The sequence below is a fragment of the Podarcis tiliguerta genome, assembly GCF_965153285.1.
Source record: "Podarcis tiliguerta genome assembly, chromosome: 14".
Taxonomy (NCBI): Eukaryota; Metazoa; Chordata; class Lepidosauria; order Squamata; family Lacertidae; genus Podarcis; species Podarcis tiliguerta.
The window spans coordinates 15491326-15513787 of record NC_139547.1 but is presented as its reverse complement, the minus strand read 5'-3'; the positions used below and the strand labels follow the sequence as shown (position 1 = coordinate 15513787).

General features: G+C 44.0%; 1 protein-coding gene across 3 annotated transcripts in view; it reads left to right on the top strand.

Annotated features, from left to right (window-relative positions):
• Nucleotides 1-22462, top strand: part of SLC27A2 (solute carrier family 27 member 2) — a 60761-nt gene that overhangs the window by 11476 nt on the left and 26823 nt on the right. For 2 of the 3 annotated variants that reach the window (XM_083412028.1, XM_083412027.1), the window contains exons 4-10: nucleotides 631-755; nucleotides 8708-8902; nucleotides 9875-9965; nucleotides 12013-12211; nucleotides 13630-13727; nucleotides 17816-17946; nucleotides 19866-20193. In XM_083412028.1, the coding sequence (XP_083268154.1) occupies nucleotides 631-755; nucleotides 8708-8902; nucleotides 9875-9965; nucleotides 12013-12211; nucleotides 13630-13727; nucleotides 17816-17946; nucleotides 19866-20042 (1016 nt within the window). In that variant the 3' untranslated portion in view covers nucleotides 20043-20193. Of the gene's footprint in view, nucleotides 1-630; nucleotides 756-8707; nucleotides 8903-9874; nucleotides 9966-12012; nucleotides 12212-13629; nucleotides 13728-17815; nucleotides 17947-19865; nucleotides 21025-22462 lie in introns of those variants that run through there. The other variant, XM_083412026.1, reaches the window with a different exon arrangement.

Sequence of the window (22462 nt, the reverse complement as noted above, 5' to 3'; positions counted from 1 at the left end):
GGCTCCTCTTGTCGTTGGGGAGAATTTGATGTTGCCATTTAATGATTGACAGCCAAGAAGTTTTATATTCCCTGCGCGCAGCGTTGAGCTTCCTCTTTTCGCTGCGCGCATCAGATTACCCGCCCACCCTCCCTATATTTAGGGTTGTTCGCACAGACCTTGCTATGCCTGTTGTGGGGCAGGGGCCTGGTAGGAATTTTGTCCATTTGGCTGGTTGGCTGGTGCCATTTGGTTTTTGCCTACCGCGTAGCAAATCATCACAACTTGTAAGGTTGCAGTTAGGTATTGGTTTTTATAAATTGGTTGGTGGAGGAGCATGAATTGGCTGTGCCTGCCCCTCCAATGCTGTTGCTGCAAGGGTTAAAGGAATCCAGGGGCTCGCCATGCTTTTGTCCGAACCCCTGTCAAGGGGCTAGGGCCACGCAAGAGCCCCGGGAGCATTTAGGGAGAGGTGAGGGCATGGTTCCCAGCTTCATCTTTCTCCCCAAAATGTTTTCCCTTTCTGACTTTTGCGGAAGTGCAAATGTCAGTCTGTCCCCACGGGAGGTGTTATACATGGAAAAATACGGTATATCCTTCAATAGGGGTGGGTGTGCTAGTGTCTAATTCCACTGTCTCGTTTGCTTGTAGGTGCTACTCTTGCATTACGTTCAAAATTTTCAGCTACTCAGTTTTGGGATGACTGCAGAAAATACAATGTAACCGTCATACAGTACATTGGAGAAGTGCTTCGTTATTTATGCAATGTGCCCAAGGTAAGTTATTCCTCTGACATCTGTGTGTGTGTGTGTGTGTGTGTGTGTGAGAGAGAGAGAGAGAGAGAGAGAGAGAGAGAGAGAGAGAGAGCTTCTACAGATATTGTTAGAACTGGTCTTGATTCAATGCCTTATTTATTTATTTATAGTACAGTGGTACCTCGGGTTAAGTACTTAATTCGTTCCGGAGGTCCGTTCTTAACCTGAAACTGTTCTTAACCTGAAGCACCACTTTAGATAATGGGGCCTCCTGCTGCCGCTGCGCCGGGAGCACAATTTCTGTTCTCATCTTGAAGCAAAGTTCTTAACCTGAAGCACTATTTCTGGGTTAGCGGAGTCATACCTGAAGCATATGTAACCTGAGGTACCACTGTATTATATATATGCCTTGTTAGCACTTGTGGCTTCTGTAAAAAAATAAAAATAAAATCTGTACCTTCACATGAACTCGAAAGAGGCCCGTTTCTTAGATGGCGAAATTAATTCTAAAGGAAGACTTGGGCCAAGTTCATTTGTTGGATCCACAGCCGTTCTGGATTAAAGCCGCTCTTGCACGACTTGTGACACTCTAAGCCGGGGGCGGGGGAGAATGCTTTTCATGCCAAGAGCCACATTCCCTTCTGGAAAACTCCCCCAGGGCCACATACGAATTTTACTGTTTACTATTAGACTCTGATGGATTGTTGAATGTTGCTTTGTCTGATATCAGTTGTTTATTTTAACATTATTGCGACTTTTATATTGGATCAGATTGTTTGATGTTTTATTATGTTTTTATGTCCTGGAAGCCACCCAACCCAGCCAGATGGGTGGGGTATAAATGACATAGTAGTAGTAGTAGTAGAGCCAAAGGCAAAAGTGGGCAGAACAATGCAAGCGAATTTTCCCTTTGTATGGTAGGCTGGTTGCTGTTAAGTTGTGGGTGAACATATCAGACGACACAGCGATTCTTCAAACAGCTCTTGTTTATTCACAGGCCAGGACAGAACTGAACTGAAGGGTTCAGTCAGCCTGCTTATATAGAGCTCCAGTACAACGTAACTGTAACAATTTTCTAAAACTATCCAATCACTGAACGTCACTTTCGATCCCTTATTTGCATAACTATCTACACTATCCCCCTGCTGGCCCAGGGTGAGAACTTCAGTACATAACAGTTGCCACATGCTCTCATGCACCCCGCTCCTTCCATCCAGACCACAAGAGACATTATCAGAGGTCTTGGGCACATTCTAGCCAGGCAAAAGCACTTGAGGAGGGAGTGAATCAGGGCCTATGTGGGTTGTGACCTGGGAAGAGTCCCAAAGGCCAGACAGAGAGGCAAGGAGCAGTGGCGTAGCGTGGGTTGTCAGCACCCGGGGCAAGGCAAGTAATTTGCACCCCCTAACCCGTGGATTTTAGTAGGGGCAGAGAGCTGCGAGTGCGAGCGCCCCCCCCCCAGATGTTGCGCCCGGTGCGGCCACCCCCCCTGCACCCCCCACGCTATGCCACTGGCAAGGAGGGATGCATTCAAGTCCCCGGACCTGAGGTTTCCCCCTCCTGCTCCAACCTGAATCTAATTCCACCGGCTATACATGACAGCCCATCAGAAGCTTCAGAAACCTACTGTTCCACTGCTTGCCTGTAGCTACAAAAACAAAAGGTTTGCCAGGCTGCAGTCCATAGCTGGTAGGCTGCAGTTGGCTTGGATCACAAGTTATGCAAGCTGGAGGTAAATTAAGGTACCGTGGACTTTGTACATCAGAAACTTAAACGATTCTAAGAAATTTAATTTTTAGTTTCTCAGCTGCCCTTTGCACTGTAGGAGGGACTGGAATCCAGCAGGAATGTTCTGCATAAGAATACTTGCTGGTGCAATGCCAATTGAAGTACCTCCAGCAACCCCACTCTGTGTTGTCCATTGCAAGTGGTGGGAGGTGGAGTTTATCGATTATGGCGGACTAAATTGTCTTCTGTATCTGGGTTGTCTTTCAGGACCTTAAAGCTCTGCAGCTCTGAATACAGGCACAATTGCATTGCTGAGCTTGACTCTATAAACAGCACCCCTTAAAGCATCTTTGTGAAACCATGGCCAAGCAATGCTTAGGTGGGCAGAATCAGTTTCTGAAAGAAAATAGACCGTTCTTCTAACGCAGCATACAAATTTATTAAGCAAATAAGTCAAACGGTGGAGAGGGATCTAGAATCTCTGTGAGGAAGGTGAACCCCCATGGGTATACCACGGTCAAGATCTTTCCCTCTGTTCACTTTGCATGCCAGTTGTAGAACAGTACAATGGTACCTTGGTTCTTAAACTTAATCTGTTCTGGAAGTCCCTTCCAAAACCAAAGCGTTCCAAAACCAAGGCGCGCTTTCCCATAGAAAGTAATGCAAAATGGATTAATCCGTTCCAGACTTTTAAAAACAACCCGTAAAACAGCAATTTAACATAAATATTACTATCTAATGACACCATTGATCCAGAAAATGAAAGCAATAAACAATGTACAGTGGTACCTTGGGTTAAGTACTTAATTCATTCCAGAGGTCCGTTCTTAACCTGAAACTGTTCTTAACCTGAAGCACCACTTTAGCTAATGGGGCCTCCTGCTGCCGCCGCGCTGCCGGAGCCCGATTTCTGTACTTATTCTGAAACAAAGTTCTTAACCTGAAGCACTATTTCTGGGTTAGCGGAGTTTGTAACCCGAAGCGTATGTAATCTGAAGCGTATGTAACCCGAGGTACCACTGTACTGCAGTCACACAATCCTCAATCAGTAGCTGAAGTGGGTTCCACACAGTCACAAAAACAAAACAAAAAGAGCCGCAAAAATAAAAATACAAAATAAATAGCAAAAACAGACACACCTCAGTGTTACACTCCAAACGGAAATGTGGCGATCAAATCAGAAGTGTAACACTCAAAACAGAGCACACTCGACTTTTGAAAAAAGTTCGCAAACCAGAACACTTACTTCCGGGTTTGCAGTGTTTGGGTTCCAAGTTGTTTGAGTACCAAAGCGTTTGAGAACCAAGGTACCACTCTATTACATTTGAGTTTTGTACGCACTATTTAAGCAAGGAAAATTGTGGCTTAAATGGCTGCATTTGGTTGCAAGCAGAGATAAAACACGAGCTGAACACTTTATTTATTTAATCTTCCTTAGGGGCGTAGCTAATTGAACACCAGGTTTTCCAGTTAATACGCAATTAAACTGAATAGTGGGAAGTTTACACCTGCCTCAGTCTGTTTGGCTGCAAACCAAACAGAAATAAATGGCTCCAGCAATCCTTTGGGATATCAAAGGAGCAGTCTTTAGAGCCCGGTTCAGGAAGCAAGACCTGGTGTCAGGTGACTCTAAGTATAGAGACACATGAATCTCACTGGAAGAAATGTTCAGGGATCTGTTCCAGAAGGAAAGAGAGCTAAAGTTGGGGGCTTAACTAACGGGTGCTAACTGAAAACTGAGTTCCTCTACCTATCTCTATCTTAAGACAGGTTCTTGTATTTGCTTGCAGTTAATATGTTTTGCGTAAGGGACGTGGGTGGCGCTGTGGGTTAAACCACAGAGCCTAGGACTTGCCGATCAGAAGGTCGGCAGTTCGAATCCCCGCGATGGGGTGAGCTCCCATTGCTCGGTCCCTGCTCCTGCCCACCTAGCAGTTCGAAAGCCCAAAAGTGCAAGGAGATAAATAGGTACCACTCCGGCGGGAAGGTAAATGGTGTTTCCGTGCACTGCTCTGGTTTGCCAGAAGCGGCTTAGTCATGCTGGCCACATGACCCGGAAGCTGTACGCCGGCTCCCTCGGCCAGTAAAGCGAGATGAGTGCCGCAACCCGAGAGTCGGCCACGACTGGACCTAATGGTCAGGAGTCCCTTTACCTTTACCTAATATGTTTTGCAGTATGAATATAGTGGTTGAGCAAGGATTTTCAGTCGTGTCTGGAAGAACACTCTGCACATTTCCTCCAACAGAAAACTCTCGAGTGAAGAGTTACAAAAACCAGCTGAATTTTATGCCAGCCATTTTAAGAATTTAATTAAGCTCTCAGCAGCAGCAGCAGCAGCATAGACTGTTGTCAAAGTTGGCATGCTCAGTTACCTGATCCAAGGAAATCACTTCAAAGCTGGGAATAAAGCCCACAGATGTATATTTCTGATAATGAGGGTGTAATACAAAACAAGGTGGCTTTTAGCGATTTGCTTTTCCTGCGGGTGTTATAAAACTCTTTAGCAGTACAGATCATTAAAGGGGAACCACAGAGCTTAATTTCCATGACAGAAACAGGAGGAGCAAGAACTGTTGGGGTTTTTTTACATAAATATAAAGATCACAATGTTAGGCAACACACACAAAAAAGTTATTTTTTCGATTGTCATCTTGGGTTTCCATCCAAAGGAGCCCAGGGAGGCAAACTGTTAAAACAATACAATTTTAAAACATTTTTGTTTAAACAACGATGACAACCACATACCCTCACAACTGATGATTTCAGAATTGTCAGAAATATTATCATTTAGCCACTGAATGCTAAGGTGAAACAGTAATGTTGTGCCTAAATGTTAAGAATGAGGGGTTCACATACACATCACCAGGCAAGGCATTCCATAAATCCGGGGCCTCTACCGAGAAGGCTCTGTCATGGGTTCGTGTGCACTGTTACAGCGTTTTCTCATGTTCCACTCTCCCTGTTTACAGGTGCATTGGTTTTTTATTTTATCTTTAAAGGAATTTTATTAACTGAGACAAAATATATGTGGGACACCAAAAAATCACAATCCTTTCAGAGTTGCATATATTTGAAATGTTAACTGGAAAAAAATAAACAAATATCAGTACATTGTAAGTGGTTCATAACCAGGCTTTTTTAAAAAGTGCATTATTTTTGTGGTACGGTTCCTTTTGGATTTGATCATAGCTCAGATCTAACCTTTACCGCCTTCATTTTGCATCATCTCCTTTACTCAGGGGGAAAGGGATGAATGGAAAACAGAGGGACGGATGGCAGGTTAATAATAGCTCACCCCTAGAGAAGCTTTTCTAAGCGGAAAAATTAATCTCAGGACTCCCATGGTCAAAAAAGCAAGAGCGGGGGGGGGGGGAATACATGGAAGGACCAAAGCTAGCCATTGTGGTGTCATGGGGATAGAACATAAGAAGAACCCGCAGGATCAGGCCAAGGACCATCTGGTCTAGCATCCTGTTCCCATAGTAAATTGAAATTGAAATAAATATGAAATACAGTGGTACCTTGAGTTACAGATGCATCAGGTTACAGACTCCACTAACCCAGAAATAGTACCTCAGGTTAGGAACTTTGCTTCAGGATGAGAACAGAAATTGCGCGGTGGCGGCAGCAGGAGGCCCCATTAGCTAAAGTGGTACCTCAGGTTAAGAACAGTTTCAGGTTAAGAACAGACCTCCAGAACGAATTAAGTTCTTAACCCGAGGTACCACTGTACTTTATTGTCACTTGTACAACTTGTATACAGTGAGATTAGACGAGCACCCCCCACTCAGCTCTCAGGTCTTAATTCCTCTTGTTTACTGACGCACACCCACCAAACCCTAAAGTCAGTTGCCCTGTTATTATCTTTTCATTCAGCAGCCTAACAACCCACGGATAAAAGCAGTTCTTTACCCTGTTGGTGTGACTAATCATGCTTCTATATCTTCTGCCCAAGGGCAGGAGATCAAGAAAGTGCCGACCAGGGTGTGAATCATCCCTGAGAATTTTCCTCACTCTCCTGAGGCAACATTCTTTCGCGATGTCATCCAGCAGATTCACGGGACAGCCCATAATATCTTGTGCTGTATTCACCGCCCCCTGTAGGCACTTCCTATCAGGTGATGTCAAACCAGCGTACCACACCGTGATGCAGTATGAAAGGACACTTTCTGTTGTGGACAGGTAGAAGGAGATCATCTAATGTTGAATGACATCGTGCTTTCGCAATACTCTGTGAGGAGGTGGAGTCTCTGTTGGGCTTTCTTAACCACCTGGGTTGTATTGATTTTCTAAGTAAGGTCTTCACTGAGATAAACTCCTAGGAATTTAAAGGAAGAGACTCTTTCCACACAGCCCTCCCCGATGTACAGCGGGGCTAGTTCTCTCTTCCTCCGAAAGTCCAACACCATCTCCTTTGTCTTGCTAATTTAGTAGCCAACTAGATCCGTGTGGCGAAAACTCTTGAGCAGGATTTCAGCACAAGAGCCCTCTCTCCTCCTGTGTCTTCCAGGAGCTGTCATTCAGAAGCATCACTGCCCCCAACCTTGTATCCGAGAGTGTCCTTTTCATCTTTTCAATTTGTATACCGTCTTTCTATCTTACAATACACAAGGCGGTTTACAAGCTGAAGAAAGAAAAAATGTACATCTTATAACAATCTAATGCAATACAGAAATGTGATAATAAAACAAAATTTTAAAATACGCAACCTACATCAAAAAAGTAAAATTCAACAATCACTTGTTGTTGTTGTTGTTTAGTCGTGCCCGACTCTTCGTGACCCCATGGACCAGAGCACGCCAGGCACTCCTGTCTTCCACTGCCTCCCGCAGTTTGGTCAAACTCATGCTGGTAGCTTCGAGAACACTGTCCAACCATCTCGTCCTCTGTCGTCCCCTTCTCCTTGTGCCCTCCATCTTTCCCAACATCAGGGTCTTTTCCAGGGAGTCTTCTCTTCTCATGGGGTGGCCAAAGTATTGGAGCCTCAGCTTCAGGATCTGTCCTTCCAGTGAGCACTCAGGGCTGTTTTCCTTCAGAATGGAGAGGTTTGATCTTCTTGCAGTCCATGGGACTCTCAAGAGTCTCCTCCAGCACCAGAATTCAAAAGCATCAATTCTTCGGCGATCAGCCTTCTTTATGGTCCAGCTCTCACAATGATTAGAACAGTATAAAATAATAATATCAACATATAAAAGTTAAACAGAAATCCACCCAACAGTTCCAATAAATAATTTCTAAACTATAATCAATAAAACAACAGCAAGGCACAGTGCATAAAATAATGCAATACAAATTGAGAAGCAGAGACTAGAGGGTCAAGGCAGGTGGAAGGAGGCCTTGCCTGAGGAAGTCTCTCCCCTCACAGTCCGTGAACTCTGAATAATGACTCTTGCTTGTCTGGATGGAGGGAAAAAAGGGAAGTATGTAGAAACTTGCCTGTTGTACAACAGGATGCCGTAGCTCGGTGGTAGAGCAACTGCCTTGCATGTAGAAGGTCCCCAGTTCGATCCCCAGCATGTCCAGGTTAGGGCTGGGAGAGACCCCACCCTCCTGAGTGCACCTGCCAGTCAGTGTGGACAGCACTGAACTATATGGACCTATGCTCAGACTCGGTATAAGGCAGCTCCCCAGTAAAGATTTGCATTGGACCCCCGACTTTTGAGAAGATTTTCCTGGGTTAAAAAGTAGTCTTATACGCCAGAAAATTCAGTACGTTTCCGAGCACAATTCCAAGTGTTGGTGCTGACCTTGAAAGCCCTAAACGGCCTTGGCCCAGTATACCTGAAGGAGCGTCTCCACCCTAGGGAATCAGGCAGAGGGCCTTCTCAGTAGTGGCACCCACCCTTATACCAGATGTCAAGGAAATAAACAAAATCTGACTTTTAGACGACATCTGAATGCAGCCCTGTTTAGGGAAGTTTTTAATGGTTGATGTTTTATCGTGTTTTTAATATTCTGTTGGGAGCTGCCCATAGTGTGGCTGGGGAGACCCAGCCAGATGGGCAGAGTATAAATAAATAAATTATTATTATTATTATTATTATTATTATTATTATTATTATTATTATTCCAATCCTTTATAAGGCAGCTCCCTGTGCTTCTCATAGAAGCCTCCACCTTCTGCTGGTGAGTGTGGATTACGTTTTGCATGTATAAAATATTGCAATATTTTCTGGCTAGCTCATTCTCTACTGAACACTGTTAATGCCCTTCAGGTATCATGAGTTCTTCCTTTTATTTCCAGAAAGACAACGATCGCAACCATAGGGTAAGAATTGCCTTGGGTAATGGCTTAAGGGCTGACGTTTGGAGGGAATTCATCCGGAGGTTTGGAAACATACGCATCTTTGAGTTTTACGCAGCCACGGAAGGCAATGTAGGCTTTGTGAACTATACTGGGAAAATCGGAGCCGTGGGGAGATTAAATTATTTGCATAAGGTAAGTGAAAATGTGTTTCAGTGGTCCCTGTTTACCACGATTAGACATGATACTTCAGATTGAATATGTCTATATAACAATATTTACAAAGCTTGTTTAATTTTGAAGATACAACAACGTCGTCAGAAGCTCACACTAACAGAATCCATGCATCATGATCTGAACCCCTGTATTAATACAGGTGGGGTTCCGTTCCAGGCCCCTGTGTTTTTGCGAAATCACATAAAATGGGGAGCACCCTGGAGAGTCCTAGTGACTCGCAAGGAGACCTACCTCAGATCCCAAAGAGGACCTCTTCAGGCTCCAGGGGGGATCTCCTCGCAAGCCGGAGGGGCAGTGGCAGTGGCGTAGCGTGGGGGGTGCAGGGGGGGCCGGCCGCACCGGGCGCAACATCTGGGGGGGGGCGCTTGCACTCGCAGCTCTCTGCCCCTACCTGGCTCACTCACTCTCTCTCACTGCAGTGCTGGCTGTGCGAATCCGATCCGAGCCGCCGGGTCGCCGCCCACTGTGGAGGGGAGGGTGCCAGGAGTGCGGTGTGGTGCAGAGAGAGAGCGAGGGACTATCTGGGGGAGGGACAGTGCAGCGGGGGGACGCAAATTACTTGCCTTGCCCCGGGTTAGGGGGCGCAAATTACTTGCCTTGCCCCGGGTGCTGAGAACCCACGCTACGCCACTGGGCAGTGGGGCTTTGTTGAGCTGCTTAGCCTCACCGCCTAACAGCTGATGTTCAAGGTGGCGCAGCAGCCGTCGCTGCTTCCAAGTGCACCAGCTGAAGAAGTCCACGGCACTTCCATGCATGTATATGATGCTTAAAGTGTTCTCTTTTTTATATATAAACAGTATTGGGGGTCTGTATGAAGAAAAATGCAATGTATATGTAAATGTGATGTATATGAGACCTCCGGGTATAGGGCAGTATATAAATTCGATTAATAATAATAATCATTATCATCATCATCACCATTTTCATTAGAAAATAATGCGCTACGACCTGATTAAATATGATGTAGAGAAAGATGAACCTGTCCGAAACGAAGATGGCTACTGTATAAAAGTTCCTAAAGGTACATATGTTTTACTTCTTTATTTGCCGGTAAAATTCAATGCTGCTGTTGCTTTGATCTGCCGTTTTAGTTTATAATAACATAGGCCTTGTTTGCACATCATTTTGTAGTGGGGAGAACAATAGGCCTTTTAAAGGTCGCTGGACTGCAGCTCCCATCATCCCTGAACCCTGGCCAAGCTCGCTGTAGCTGATGGGAATTGCAGTCTAGCAACATCTGGAAGGCCACAAATTCCCTACTTGTGAACGAAACAATTCCATCTGTGAAACATTATCCCCAGGAAACATACCTGACAGCATCGCTAACAGGCTAAGAGCTTTATATTCACTCAAATATTTTGTAACTAAGCTAGCCTTCCTCTACGGTGGTGGTGATCTGGGGTGGCTAGGACAATATTACATTATTAGATGAGCATTTTGGGTATTTTGTATGATACATTGTTTTAAATTTGAGGGTTTTGATTGGTTTTGTCTGTTTTATTTTATCTCATTAATTTAATAATAATAATAATAATAATAATAATAATAATAATAATAATAATAATAATAATTTATTTATACCCCGCCCATCCGGCTGGGTCCCCCCAGCCACTCTGGGCGGCTTCCAACAAAACACTAAAATACAGATAAATACACGGCAGTCCAAGATGGCGACGTGAACGGCAGCCTTGTCCCACGCCCGGTAAAGCTTTGTTTTGACTATCTGCCTTGACGGGTCCTAAAGGCTCTAAGATGCCTTAAGGCGTTTATTTTAGAAGTCTATGGTTTTATGGTTTTATGGATCAGATTATCTTTACTTTTCTCATAAATTTCCAAGAAAACGCGGTAGTTAAAGACTGTTAAAGGGAGCAGGGCTCATTAACAGCACAACCTGCCCTGACCTGCAGTTCTGAGAAATTCCCTCCCTATTTTCTTGCTGATATGAGAGGGAAGAAACGCTGCAGGCAGCTTTCTAATGAAGCTACGAGTGCTGCCAAAAAACAGACAAATATCAGGGACTTCTTGCCTGACAAGGACCTAAATGAGATCTGTAGAAATTTCCCTACAGCAAACAGTTATGAGGCTCTTGCTCCCAGTACTACTCATGAGGAGCCTGCCGGCATTGTGGATGGCCCACAACTAGCCTCGAGCCTGTGTATGAAGGAACAGAGGGAACAGACTCTTGAGTCCCTGCAAAAAACTTCACTTGAACTATCCCAGCCACCAGCCCAGTTAAATAAGGACCGTGAGGTACTGGAACTGCTAATTTGCCAGACTGAGCTGATAACACACACCATCACCAACTTATATAAAAGGCTGGATGGGATCGAAAAGAAGCTTGAAAATGTTTTTGGCTTGTTCCAAAAAATTTGCCACTAAAATACAATAACCTATTAAACATTAAAAGCTTCCCTAAACAGGGCTGCCTTTAGATGTCTTCTAAAAGTTTGGTAGTTATTTTTCTCTTTGACATCTGGTGGGAGGGCATTCCACAGGGCGGGTGTCACTACCAAGAAGGCCCTCTGCCTGGTTCCCTGTAACCTCACTTCTCGCAGTGAGGGAACCGCCAGAAGGCCCTCGGTGCTGGACCTCAGTGTCCGGGTAGAACGATGGGGGTGGAGACACTCCTTCAGGTATACTGGACCGAGGCCATTTAGGGCTTTAAAGGTCAGCACCAACACTTTGAATTGTGCTCCAAAACGTACTGGGAGCCAATGTAGGTCTTTCAAGACCGGTGTTATATGGTCTCGGCGGCCGCTCCCAGTCACCAGTCTAGCTGCCACATTCTGGATTAATTGTAGTTTCCGGGTCACACACATAGCCCCAGATAGAGCGCATTGCAGTAGTCCAAGCGAGAGATAATTTATTTTTTAAAGCAACTAACAAATGTAATAATAGATAGACTCATACATAGATTGTACCCAGCCCATCTGACTGGGTTGTCCCAGCCATTCTGGGCGGCTTCCAACAGAATATAACAAAACAGAGTGAAACATCAGGCCTTAAAAACTTCCCAGTATGGGGCTGCCTTTTTATACTTGCTTGTTGTTGTTTTTTGTTCCCTACAGGTGAAGTGGGACTGTTAGTTTGTAAAATAACACGGTTTGCACCATTTAGTGGATATGTGGGAGCCAAGAGCCAGACTGAAAAGAAAAAACTAAGAGATGTGTTCCAGAAAGGGGATTTATATTTCAACAGTGGTGATCTTCTAATGATTGACCATAACAACTTCATTTATTTCCATGACCGAGTTGGAGACACATTCCGGTTTGTTGGCTTATTATATACGGTATATTTATTACCTTTAAAAGGTGAAAGCAAATCATTGTGGGTTCTTAATGTATGCAGCAAGGGATGGGGGTGGCGCTGTGGGTTAAACCACAGAGCATAGGACTTGCTGATCAGAAGGTCAGCAGTTCGAATCCCTGCGACGGGGTCAGCTCCCGTTGCTCGGTCCCTGCTCCTGCCAACCCAGCAGTTCGAAAGCACGTCAAAGTGCAAGTAGATAAATAGGTACCGCTCTGGCTGGAAGGTAAACGGCGTTTCCGTGCGCTGCTCTGGTTTGCCAGAAGCGGCTTAGTCATGCTGGCCACATGACCCGGAAGCTGTACACCGGCTCCCTCAGCCAGTAAAGAGAGATGAGCGCCACAACCCCAGAGTCGGCCATGACTGGAACTAATGGTCAGGGGTCCCTTTACCTTTTAATGTATGCAGCTCATCAGAAAGATGATGTGCAGCAGAGAATTTGGGTGATCATGTCACTATGCAGTGCAGGTTGGGGGAGAAACACACACACCTCTCTCTCTCTCTCTCTCACACACACACACACACGCACCCTCTTTTGTTGACCTCTTACTGAATATGTGAACTTACAATGAAAAATATTCTGTCGGAAATGGGTAGCACCAACATGCAAGTCATCACTTATTGATGCCAACCGTCAGCAGGTGAATGTGTGGACTTATTCCAAGTCAGTCCACATACTGACTTGCAGAAATGGCAACATGAAATGGCCTTGAAGAGGGGGTTCCGTATTATTGTGTCAGGGCTGGAGCCACGAAAGCTGAACCCGGAAAACATTTCCATGGATGCCCAATGTGGTAGCTAGTCAGAAGTTCAGTTTGGGGCATCTTCCAGAGGTTTATATGGTCTCAGGCTCTGAACTAGCCCCAACCACCCAGGGTGGCCATTAGGCCCTGAGGTCTAAACCACTGAGCCTCTTGGGTTTGCTGATCAGAAGGTCGGCGGTTCAAATCCCTGTGATGGGGTGAGCTCCCGTTGCTCGGTCCCAGCTCCTGCCAACCTAGCAGTTCGAAAGCAAGTGCAAGTAAATAAATAGGTACCACTCCGGCGGGAAGGTAAACAGCGTTTCCGTGCGCTGCTCTGGTTCGCCAGAAGCAGCTTAGTCCTGCTGGGCACATGACCCAGAAGCTGTACGCCGGCTCCCTCGGCCAGTAAAGCGAGATGAGCACCACAACCCCAGAGTCGTCTGCGACTGGACCTAATGGTCAGGGGTCCCTTTACCCTTTAACTATATTACTTGCAGGTTAGTTACTTAATTTGTATGGCTACATCTCTGCAAAGGAAAGTGGCGCAAGTGTCCATTATTTTGCAATTTTACTTGCTCTGAGTTTGTTTGCTTTAATGGGATTTTCTCCCCTGCTGCCCCCCCCCCCCCATCTCAGATGGAAAGGAGAAAACGTTGCTACAACTGAAGTTGCAGATATTCTGGGACTGATCAACTTTATTCAGGAGGCAAATGTCTATGGCGTGCCCATTCCAGGTATAGTATGAATGCTCTGGTGTCAAAGGTGATAGTTTTGTGGCTTTTTGAAAAGAAAGAGAAAAATGGCCTTCTTTCCATCACTCCCTCAACACCCATCCTAAGTGATCAGAAGATCTCTGTTCCACCTTCTTTATTTTCCTCATAACACTTTTGAATTTTGTTGTAAACATGATGGCAGAGTAATGTATCAACATTAAAAAAAAGATAGCAGCAGAGAAGGGACTCATTAACTTTCTAGACAAAACCAAATACTCTTTTTCAGCATTTGTAAACAGATTTTGAATTGCAGAGAAGGGAAGTTGAATTAGGATGAATGCAATCAATGTTTAAATATTGGGAAGTCCGTGACAGAAGTGGATATTTTGTATGAACCGAAATATTAACTTACAGTGGTACCTTGGTTTAAGAACAGCTTAGTTTATGAACAACTTGGATTAAGAACGCTGCAAAACCCAGAAGGAGGTGTTTTGGTTTGTGAACTTTGCCTTGGAATAAGAACATGTTTTGCTTCCTGTTGAGTGTGTTCCATTTGTAAATTGAGTCCCCCGCTGCTATGGGAAAGCATGCCTTGGTTTAAGAACGCTTTGGTTTAAGAACGGACTTCCAGAATGGATTAAGTTTGTAAACCAAGGTACCACTGCATACATGTCTACTCAAACATAAAGCCACACTAAGTTCTATAGGACGAAGTGCAAAGGATTGCAGCCTTATTTTACTATATGCTTTTCTTTTCTCTAAAAGAATAAAAGACAGATCAGCGACAAGTTCTATTTATACAATTATGCACATTTTTTTAAAAAAATATGTATTTATTTATATACCCTTTATATGCTGAAGTGGCATCTAACCAGTTTACAATTATAAAATCAATAAAATTGCAATTACAAATCATAAGATCAATACAAATTAAAATACACAATAACAATTCCATTGGGGCATTAAAGCACCCCCAATTAAATATAGAAATGAATGCAATGAATACGAAATTTAAAAATACAATTATTATCATTATTAATAATAATAATAGTCATAATAACATCCTGCCCAACAGAATATTAAAAACACGATAAACATCAAACATTAAAAACAATAAAACAAACCATTAGAAAGCACAACAATCAGAAGAATTAAATGTGATTATGTGATTAAATGTGTTATGTTTTCAGTAAACGTCTTTTTTAAAAAAGAAAAAGGGAAAATAGCAAACAATAGGAGTCTTTTGCTGGGTGCTCCATTTCTGCCACCGACATTTAGAGCTTGATTACCAAGTGTGCTTCAAGCTGCTTTCCTTTGTTTTCACCTACCTCTGTTGAAGAGGTAAACACCTAATTGCCATGGGAAAGATTTCGCCAACAAGAGAACTGAATAATAGTCCAGAGTTCCTTATCCTCTCCTCAGATTATGTTACAGCAGATGGAGGAAATATAGCTCAGCTCCCCTTGGGCCTAAAAAACCAAATAGAAGACTGAAATGCCTAATTGCAAACTGGTCTTGCAGCAAGGGGGGAGAGTAGCAAGTCGTGGTAACCCTTCACATTTTTTTATTATCCCTAGGCTAAACCTTTTCACCCCTTTTAGATAGATCCTATATATTTGCCACCTGTCGTAAGTTCACAGGGACAGAATCTCTCCTAAACACTTGAGCCGATCTGGCAGATTCAGGTGTGAGCGCCAAATATTCTATCCCAAACCACAAATCCTTTGAGTAAACAGTATTCAATGCCAGGTGTTCCTTTCCAAGTGACAAAAAGCACAGATTAGCTCAGAAGAAAGTATGCAACCATGTTCTCACAGCCCTGGCTAGGGGCTCCTGTGTCAATAACATTCAAGGTCATGGACCTTAGAAGCCCTGGGAAGAGGCTGGTTCCATCAAGACTATTCCAGCCCCTTCCCCTTAGGTTTTGGCTTAAAAAACTAAATCCAACTATTCTGGACAACAGCCATACAAGAAATATGTAAAATAATTAAGCAAGTAATAGACATCACCCCAGAATTGGCCCTACTAAACATCTTCCAAGACAACAATGCCCATTTACACCACAAAGAACTCATAACCCACCTACTCTCAGCAGCCAGAAGCATCATAGCCAGACACTGGAGAGACCTGTCAGGAGTAAGTATGGACCAATGGTACCAAATAGTATGGGAAACAGCCCTACTAGAAAAATTAACTAATAAACTGAAACTGACACGGGGACAAACAGAAGAAGACGCCTTCACCCCAGTATGGCTCCCCTTTATCACATACACAGCCCAACAGGACAATGACAATAATCCAACAACAGCATACAAATCAATATGGCTAACCTGATCCAAAACACCCACCCACCTCACTCACACACGAAAACAAAGATCACCACAGCCAATCACAAGCAAACAATCACACCCTAGGCCAACCCCAACCTCTCTCACCACCAAAGGAACACAAGTGAACAACATAAGCAACGCTGACCCCAAACTCTACATACATTAAACATAATAGAAACACCGCCACCCGACCCCCCCATCCATCTTCCCTCTCTCCACCCCCCCTTTCTTTTTTCTTTTCTTCTCCCCCTAATGCCTCAACAAATGAAATGGATTTGTAAAAATGTTACATGGAAAAAACAACAACGAGGCATTACACTTACTTCTGTAAAACAAGAAAATCCTTAATAAAATATCAAGATAAAAAAACTGTAGTCCTTTCATCTATGTGTACAAGGAAGCTCTCTCATCCCACACATAGCGTGACTACAGTGTCAAACAGCCGTGGTTCAGCTGAAACCTCCAGGTGCCCAAAGCACTTACCTAACTGGAGAGATGGGCCTGATAATTTGGCTGTTTTTATTTCACGTTCTTGATGTAGGGCAGCGGTAGACTTTAGGCAGCTATCGTCTTCTTCTCCAACTCATTTGGATTTGCACAGAAAAGGTCTGAGGGTTAAGTAATTAATTATTATTATTATTTAATAATACCCATCCGATCTAGCTGGGTTTCCCCTGCCCCTCTGGGCAGCTCCCAACAGAATATTAAAAGCATGATAAAACATCAAAACATTAAAAACTTCCCTAAACAAGGCTGCCTTCAGATGTCTTCTAAAAGTCAGATACAGTGGTACATCGGGTTACATACACTTCAGGTTACAGACGCTTCGGGTTACAGACTCCGCTAACCCAGAAATAGTACCTCGGGTTAAGAACTTTGCTTCAGGATGAGAATAGAAATTGTGCGGCGGCAGCGGAAGGCCCCATTAGCTAAAGTGGTGCTTCAGGTTAAGAACGGACCTCCGGAACGAATTCAGTACTTAACCTGAGGTACCACTGTAGTTGTTTATTTCCTTGACATCTGATGGGAGGGCGTTCCACAGGGCAGGTGCCACTACCAAGAAAGCCCTCTGCCTGGTTCCCTGCAACCTCACTTTTCGCAGTGAGGGAACTGCCAGAAGGCCCTCGGAGCTGGACCTCAGTGTCTGGGCTGAATGATGGGTGTGGAGACGCTCCTTCTGGTATACTGAGGTAGTCAAGTATACCTTGACTACTTGACAAGTTGTCAAGACAGCCTGCTATTTTTATAATTTATACTGTTTGAAAATTTTTCTAGTAAACTGTATCAGGAACTTGTTGTGATGCGGTTTAGAAACACAAGCGACAGATATAATGGGAAAAACTGATTTTAATAAATGATTACAGAATATTTGTTACTTAAGAGAAGTGTTGAAGCCGCAAAGAGATAGAGGGAAGTCAACTAATATAGCAGGGATTCGAACTAGTTTTTCCAGAACAGAAAGAAAGTGACTGTAAAGAAAGAAAGAAAATAAGGATTACAAATGTATTTATTTCTGAGACCTGGTGTATAGAATATTCAAATTACTGTTTGTACCCTTTGAACAATTTAGTGTACTTGACTAATTCTTTTTTGTTTAATATTATTTACCTTGTTTATTTCTTTTTCTTCTTTTTCCCCCTTTTATTTTTATATTTTTCCTTTTGATTTTTGAATATTTGGATGTCATGTTTAACTTATGCTTTCTTTGTAATTTTAAAAATGCAATAAAGATTTAAAAAGAAAAAAGAAACACAAGCAACGATAATGAATGTCTTGCAGGTCACGAGGGCAGGATAGGCATGGCATCCATACGCCTAACAGACGGCTGTGAATTTGATGGGGGACAACTCTACAAACACGTCGTAGACTACCTGCCTGCTTATGCGAGGCCTTGTTTTGTGAGGATCCAGGTAAGTCTGCCTTACTAAGGACCATTTTCACCAAGTAACAGGTTCCAGTATTTGTAGAAGTTGAATAATAATAATAATAATAATAATAATAATAATAATAATAATAATTTATTATCTATACCCCGCCCATCTGGCTGGGCTTCCCCAACCACTCTGGGCGGCTTCCAACAAAATATTGAAATACCATAATACATCAAACATTAAAACCTTCCCTAAACAGGGCTGCCTTCAGATGTCTTCTAAATGTCTGGTAGTTGTTGTTCTCTTTGACATCTGGTGGGAGGGCGTTCCACAGGGTGGGCGCCACTACCGAGAAGGCCCTCTCCCTGGTTCCCTGTATTTCACTTCTTGCAATGAGGGAACTGCCAGAAGGCCCTCGGCGCTGGACCTCAGTGTCCGGGCAGAACGATGGGGGTGGAAACGCTCCTTCAGGTATACTGGACGGAGGCTGTTTAGGGCTTTCAAGGTCAGCACCAACACTTTGAATTGTGCTTGGAAACGTACTGGGAGCCAGTGCAGGTCTTTCAATGTAGGTGTTATGTGGTCCCGGCACCAAAGGTAGCCCCACGTAGAGCACATTGCAGTAGTCCAAGCGGGAGATAACTAGAGCATGCACCACTCTGGATTAAGTATCCTTAATCAACTATGCCCAAAGAAAAAGCACCCTCTCCTCCTGTGGCTTCCAGGATTCAGAGTCATACAGCCTCTGACTGTGGGCATAGAACACATCCATCAGGGCTAGTTGCCACTGATAGTTAAGACCCTACCTGCCCGCAGACTGTCTTGCCAGAGTGGTGCATGCTCTAGTTATCTCTCACTTGGACTACTGCAATGCACTCTATGTGGGGCTACCTTTGAAGGTGACTCGGAAACTGCAATTAATCCAGAATGTGGCAGCTAGACTGGTGACTGGGAGTGGCCACCAATACCACATAACGCCGGTCTTGAAAGACCTGCACTGGCTCCCAGTACGTTTCTGAGCACAATTCAAAGTGTTGGTGCTGACCTTTAAAGCCCTAAACGACCTCGGTCCAGTATACCTGAAAGAGCATCTCCACCCCCATCGTTCTGCCCAGACACTGAGATCCAGCGCTGAGGGCCTTCTGGCGGTTCCCTCATTGCAATGTGAGGTTACAGGGAACCAGACAGAGAGCCTTCTTGGTATTGGCGCCCACCCTGTGGAACGCCCTCCCTTCAGATGTGAAGGAAATAAGCAGCTATCTTCTTTTTAAAAGAAGGCAGCCCTGTTTAGGGAAGTTTTTAATATTTAATGCTGTATTGTTTTTAACACTTGATTGGAAGCCGCCCAAAGTGGCTGGGGAAACTCAGCCAGATGGGCGGGGTATAAATTATTATTATTATAATTATTATTATTATTATCATCATCATCATCATCATCATTGGGAATTGTAGCTCTGCGAGGGGGAAACTACAATTCCCAGGATTCTCTGTGGGAAGCAATGTGCTTTAAATATGTGTGGGGTGTGCTTTAAATGTACAGTGCGATTCCGTCCTTAGTCTCAGAATCCTAGGTTTGTAACTTGAAACCCAACAGAGATGGACTTGACTTTAACCTACACCTTGGAGCTGAGCCTAAAAGCTGACTTCATAGCTACACCAGCCAGACTAATGTTTATACTTCCTTTTTTTATTTTTTGGCAAACTTTTTACTTTTCCTTTCCCCCCACTTCCTCATATTTTGTGTAACATCTTGCCTGATAAAGAGTTCTTGAGAGCTCAGACACTTGTCATTATTTTTGGCATTTTTGTTGATTCCAGTAAAGATATCGCCCAACTGGTAATATTAAGGCTACAATCCTGTTTACCTGAGAGTAAGCCCCTCTGAATACTGTGCCTTACACTTGCGTAAACATGCATAGGGTTGCACTGTAATTTTGCCTTTTCCCTTGTTGTTGCAGGATGCCATTGAGGTCACCGGAACATTCAAACACCGGAAGGTGCAGTTAGCCCAAGAAGGATTTGACCCAGCATCTATCAAAGACACTCTGTACTTCTTGAATGACAAAGAAAAGACATACGTACCCCTAACGGAAGACATTTATAATTCAATATGTAGCAACCAACTGAAACTATAACGCACCCAAAGCTCCTGGCTGGTGGTGTTTGTAAGAGAAGCAAGAATCGGTTTTTATATAATGTTAGAAAGTTACCAAAATTGATTTGAAAGTGATTGCGTGTTTGTATCTAGAATCTAGTGGGTGGTTCCCTAGACCAGATGGCTGGGAGGTCTCCTGCTCTTGATGGGGGTACACTTCCCCTGCGGTTCGCCGCTTGGGGGTGTTCCTGGATCATTTGTTGTCGCTCGAGGCTCAGGTGCCCTCAGTGGCCCAGAGTGCCTTCTATCAGCTTCGGCCGGTTACCCAGCTACACCCCTATGTGGACAGGGATAGCCAAATACTGTTGTCTATGCTCTGGTAACTTCAAGGTTAGATTACTGCAATGCGTTATATGTAAGGCTGCCTCTGAAGACGCTTCGGAAACTTCAGCTAGTGCAGAATTCAGTAGGCAGGTTGCTCACCGGAGCAAGACAGTTTGTGCATATTGCACCGATCCTGGTCTGATTGCACTGGCTACCAATTAGTTTCTGGGCCCAATTCAAAGCGCTGGTTTTGACCTATAAAGCCTTAAATGGCTCAGGACCGCAATACCTCAAGGACTGCCTCTTTTCATATGAACCTACCCGTACCCTGAGATCACCTTCTGAGGCCCTTCTTCATGTGCCTCCTCCTTGAGAGGTGCAGAGGGTGGCAACGCAAGAACAGGGCCTTCTCTGCAGTGGCTCCCTGTCTGTGGAACGCTCTCCACAGGGAAGTTTGCCTGGCACCTTCATTTTATACCTTTAGGCACCAGGCAAAGATGTTCCTTTTAAACCAGGCCTTTGGTTGACCTGATTGACATCCTATACCCTTTTAAAATGTAGCTTGGGGGGGCATGTTATTGGGTTATCCTTATTTTGATTTTATATATTGTGATCTTTTCTGTGAACCACCCTGAGATCTGTGAGTATAGGGCGGTATATTAATTCAAATAAATAAATAAATATAATTTTAAATGCCATTACATTCTTTGTTTAACAGATATTTTAGTGGTGATGGTGAAGTTGTTTTACAACTCTGCCTTCACAGTTCTGGGCAGTATGCTTCTGAATGCCAGTTAATGGGAATCACAAGGCGAGAGAGTCCTGCCGCACTCAGATCCCATTTGTGGGTTTCTTATAAGTATCTGTGAGAACAGGATCCTGGGCTAGATCCTGTCATAGGAGTTCCTGTATTCTTGTTTTACATACACATTCCTTTTACGATACGATATCTTTATTGTCATTGTCCCATACAGAACAATGAAATTGGAAAATCTACATAAGACATTCAGAAACCCCTAAAAACTCTGAAGCCCCATTTTAAAATACAGTGGTGCCCCGCAAGACGAATGCCTCGCAAGACGGAAAACCCGCTAGACGAAAGGGTTTTCCGTTTTTAGCTGCGCTTCGCAGGACGAATTTCCCTATGGGCTTGCTTCGTCTTGCGATTCTTGAGATTTTTTTTCGCTCCCCGCCCCCTTTTTCTAAGCCGCTAAACCGCTAATAGCCTTTTAGCAGCTAATCCGCTAATCCCTTAAGCCTTTAATAGCCGCTAATAGCCGCTAAACCGCTAATAGCCGCTAAACCGCTAATAGCGCTAATCCGCTAAGCTGCTAATAGGGTTGCTTCGCAAGACGAAAAAACCGCTAGATGAAGAGACTCGCGGAACGAATTAATTTCGTCTTGCGAGGCACCACTGTACAATATACTCCTATAGAGACTCCTTATACTGTGTTTAAAACTAGAATTGCATTTGGGTAGAAACTGTTTCTCAGGCGGCTAGTCCTAGTCTTTATAACCCTGTACCTTCTTCCAGAAGGCAGAAGCTGAAAGAGATCATTTCCGGGGTGCGCACTATCCTGCACTCCCCTGCAGCTTTCTTATGGCACCTGGCAGCATAGATTTGATCTAAGGTGGGAAGAGTGCACCCAATTATTCTCTCTGCAGTCTTTACAACCCTGGACAGCATTGGTTTTTCCCTGGCCATGCAGCTCCCAAACCACACACACAGACCGTAAGTTAATACACTCTCCATAGTACAATGGTAAAATGTCATCAACAGGTCCTTTGAGAGATTGTTTTTTCGGAGGATTCTCAAAAAATATAACTTCTGCTGTGCTCTCTTCATCAGGTCTTTGCTGTTTTCTAAATTTAGCACTAAAATCTGCATGATCTGCATACATGTTCCTGCCATGTGGCTTATTGAGTACTGAATGAACGTCTCCATTATCGCTGGAAACCAAAATGGTCCTGGAGGAAGTGAATTAACCTTCAGACCACCTTGACCTATTCAACCCTTTTCTAGATTGCCCAATCATTGGGACAATGTCCCCACATTTCAGGATATCCTTGTTCTATAAAGTAGCTGCGCCTAACTCAGCAGCGATGTACTAACGTGTAAAATATTTGTTCCACAAA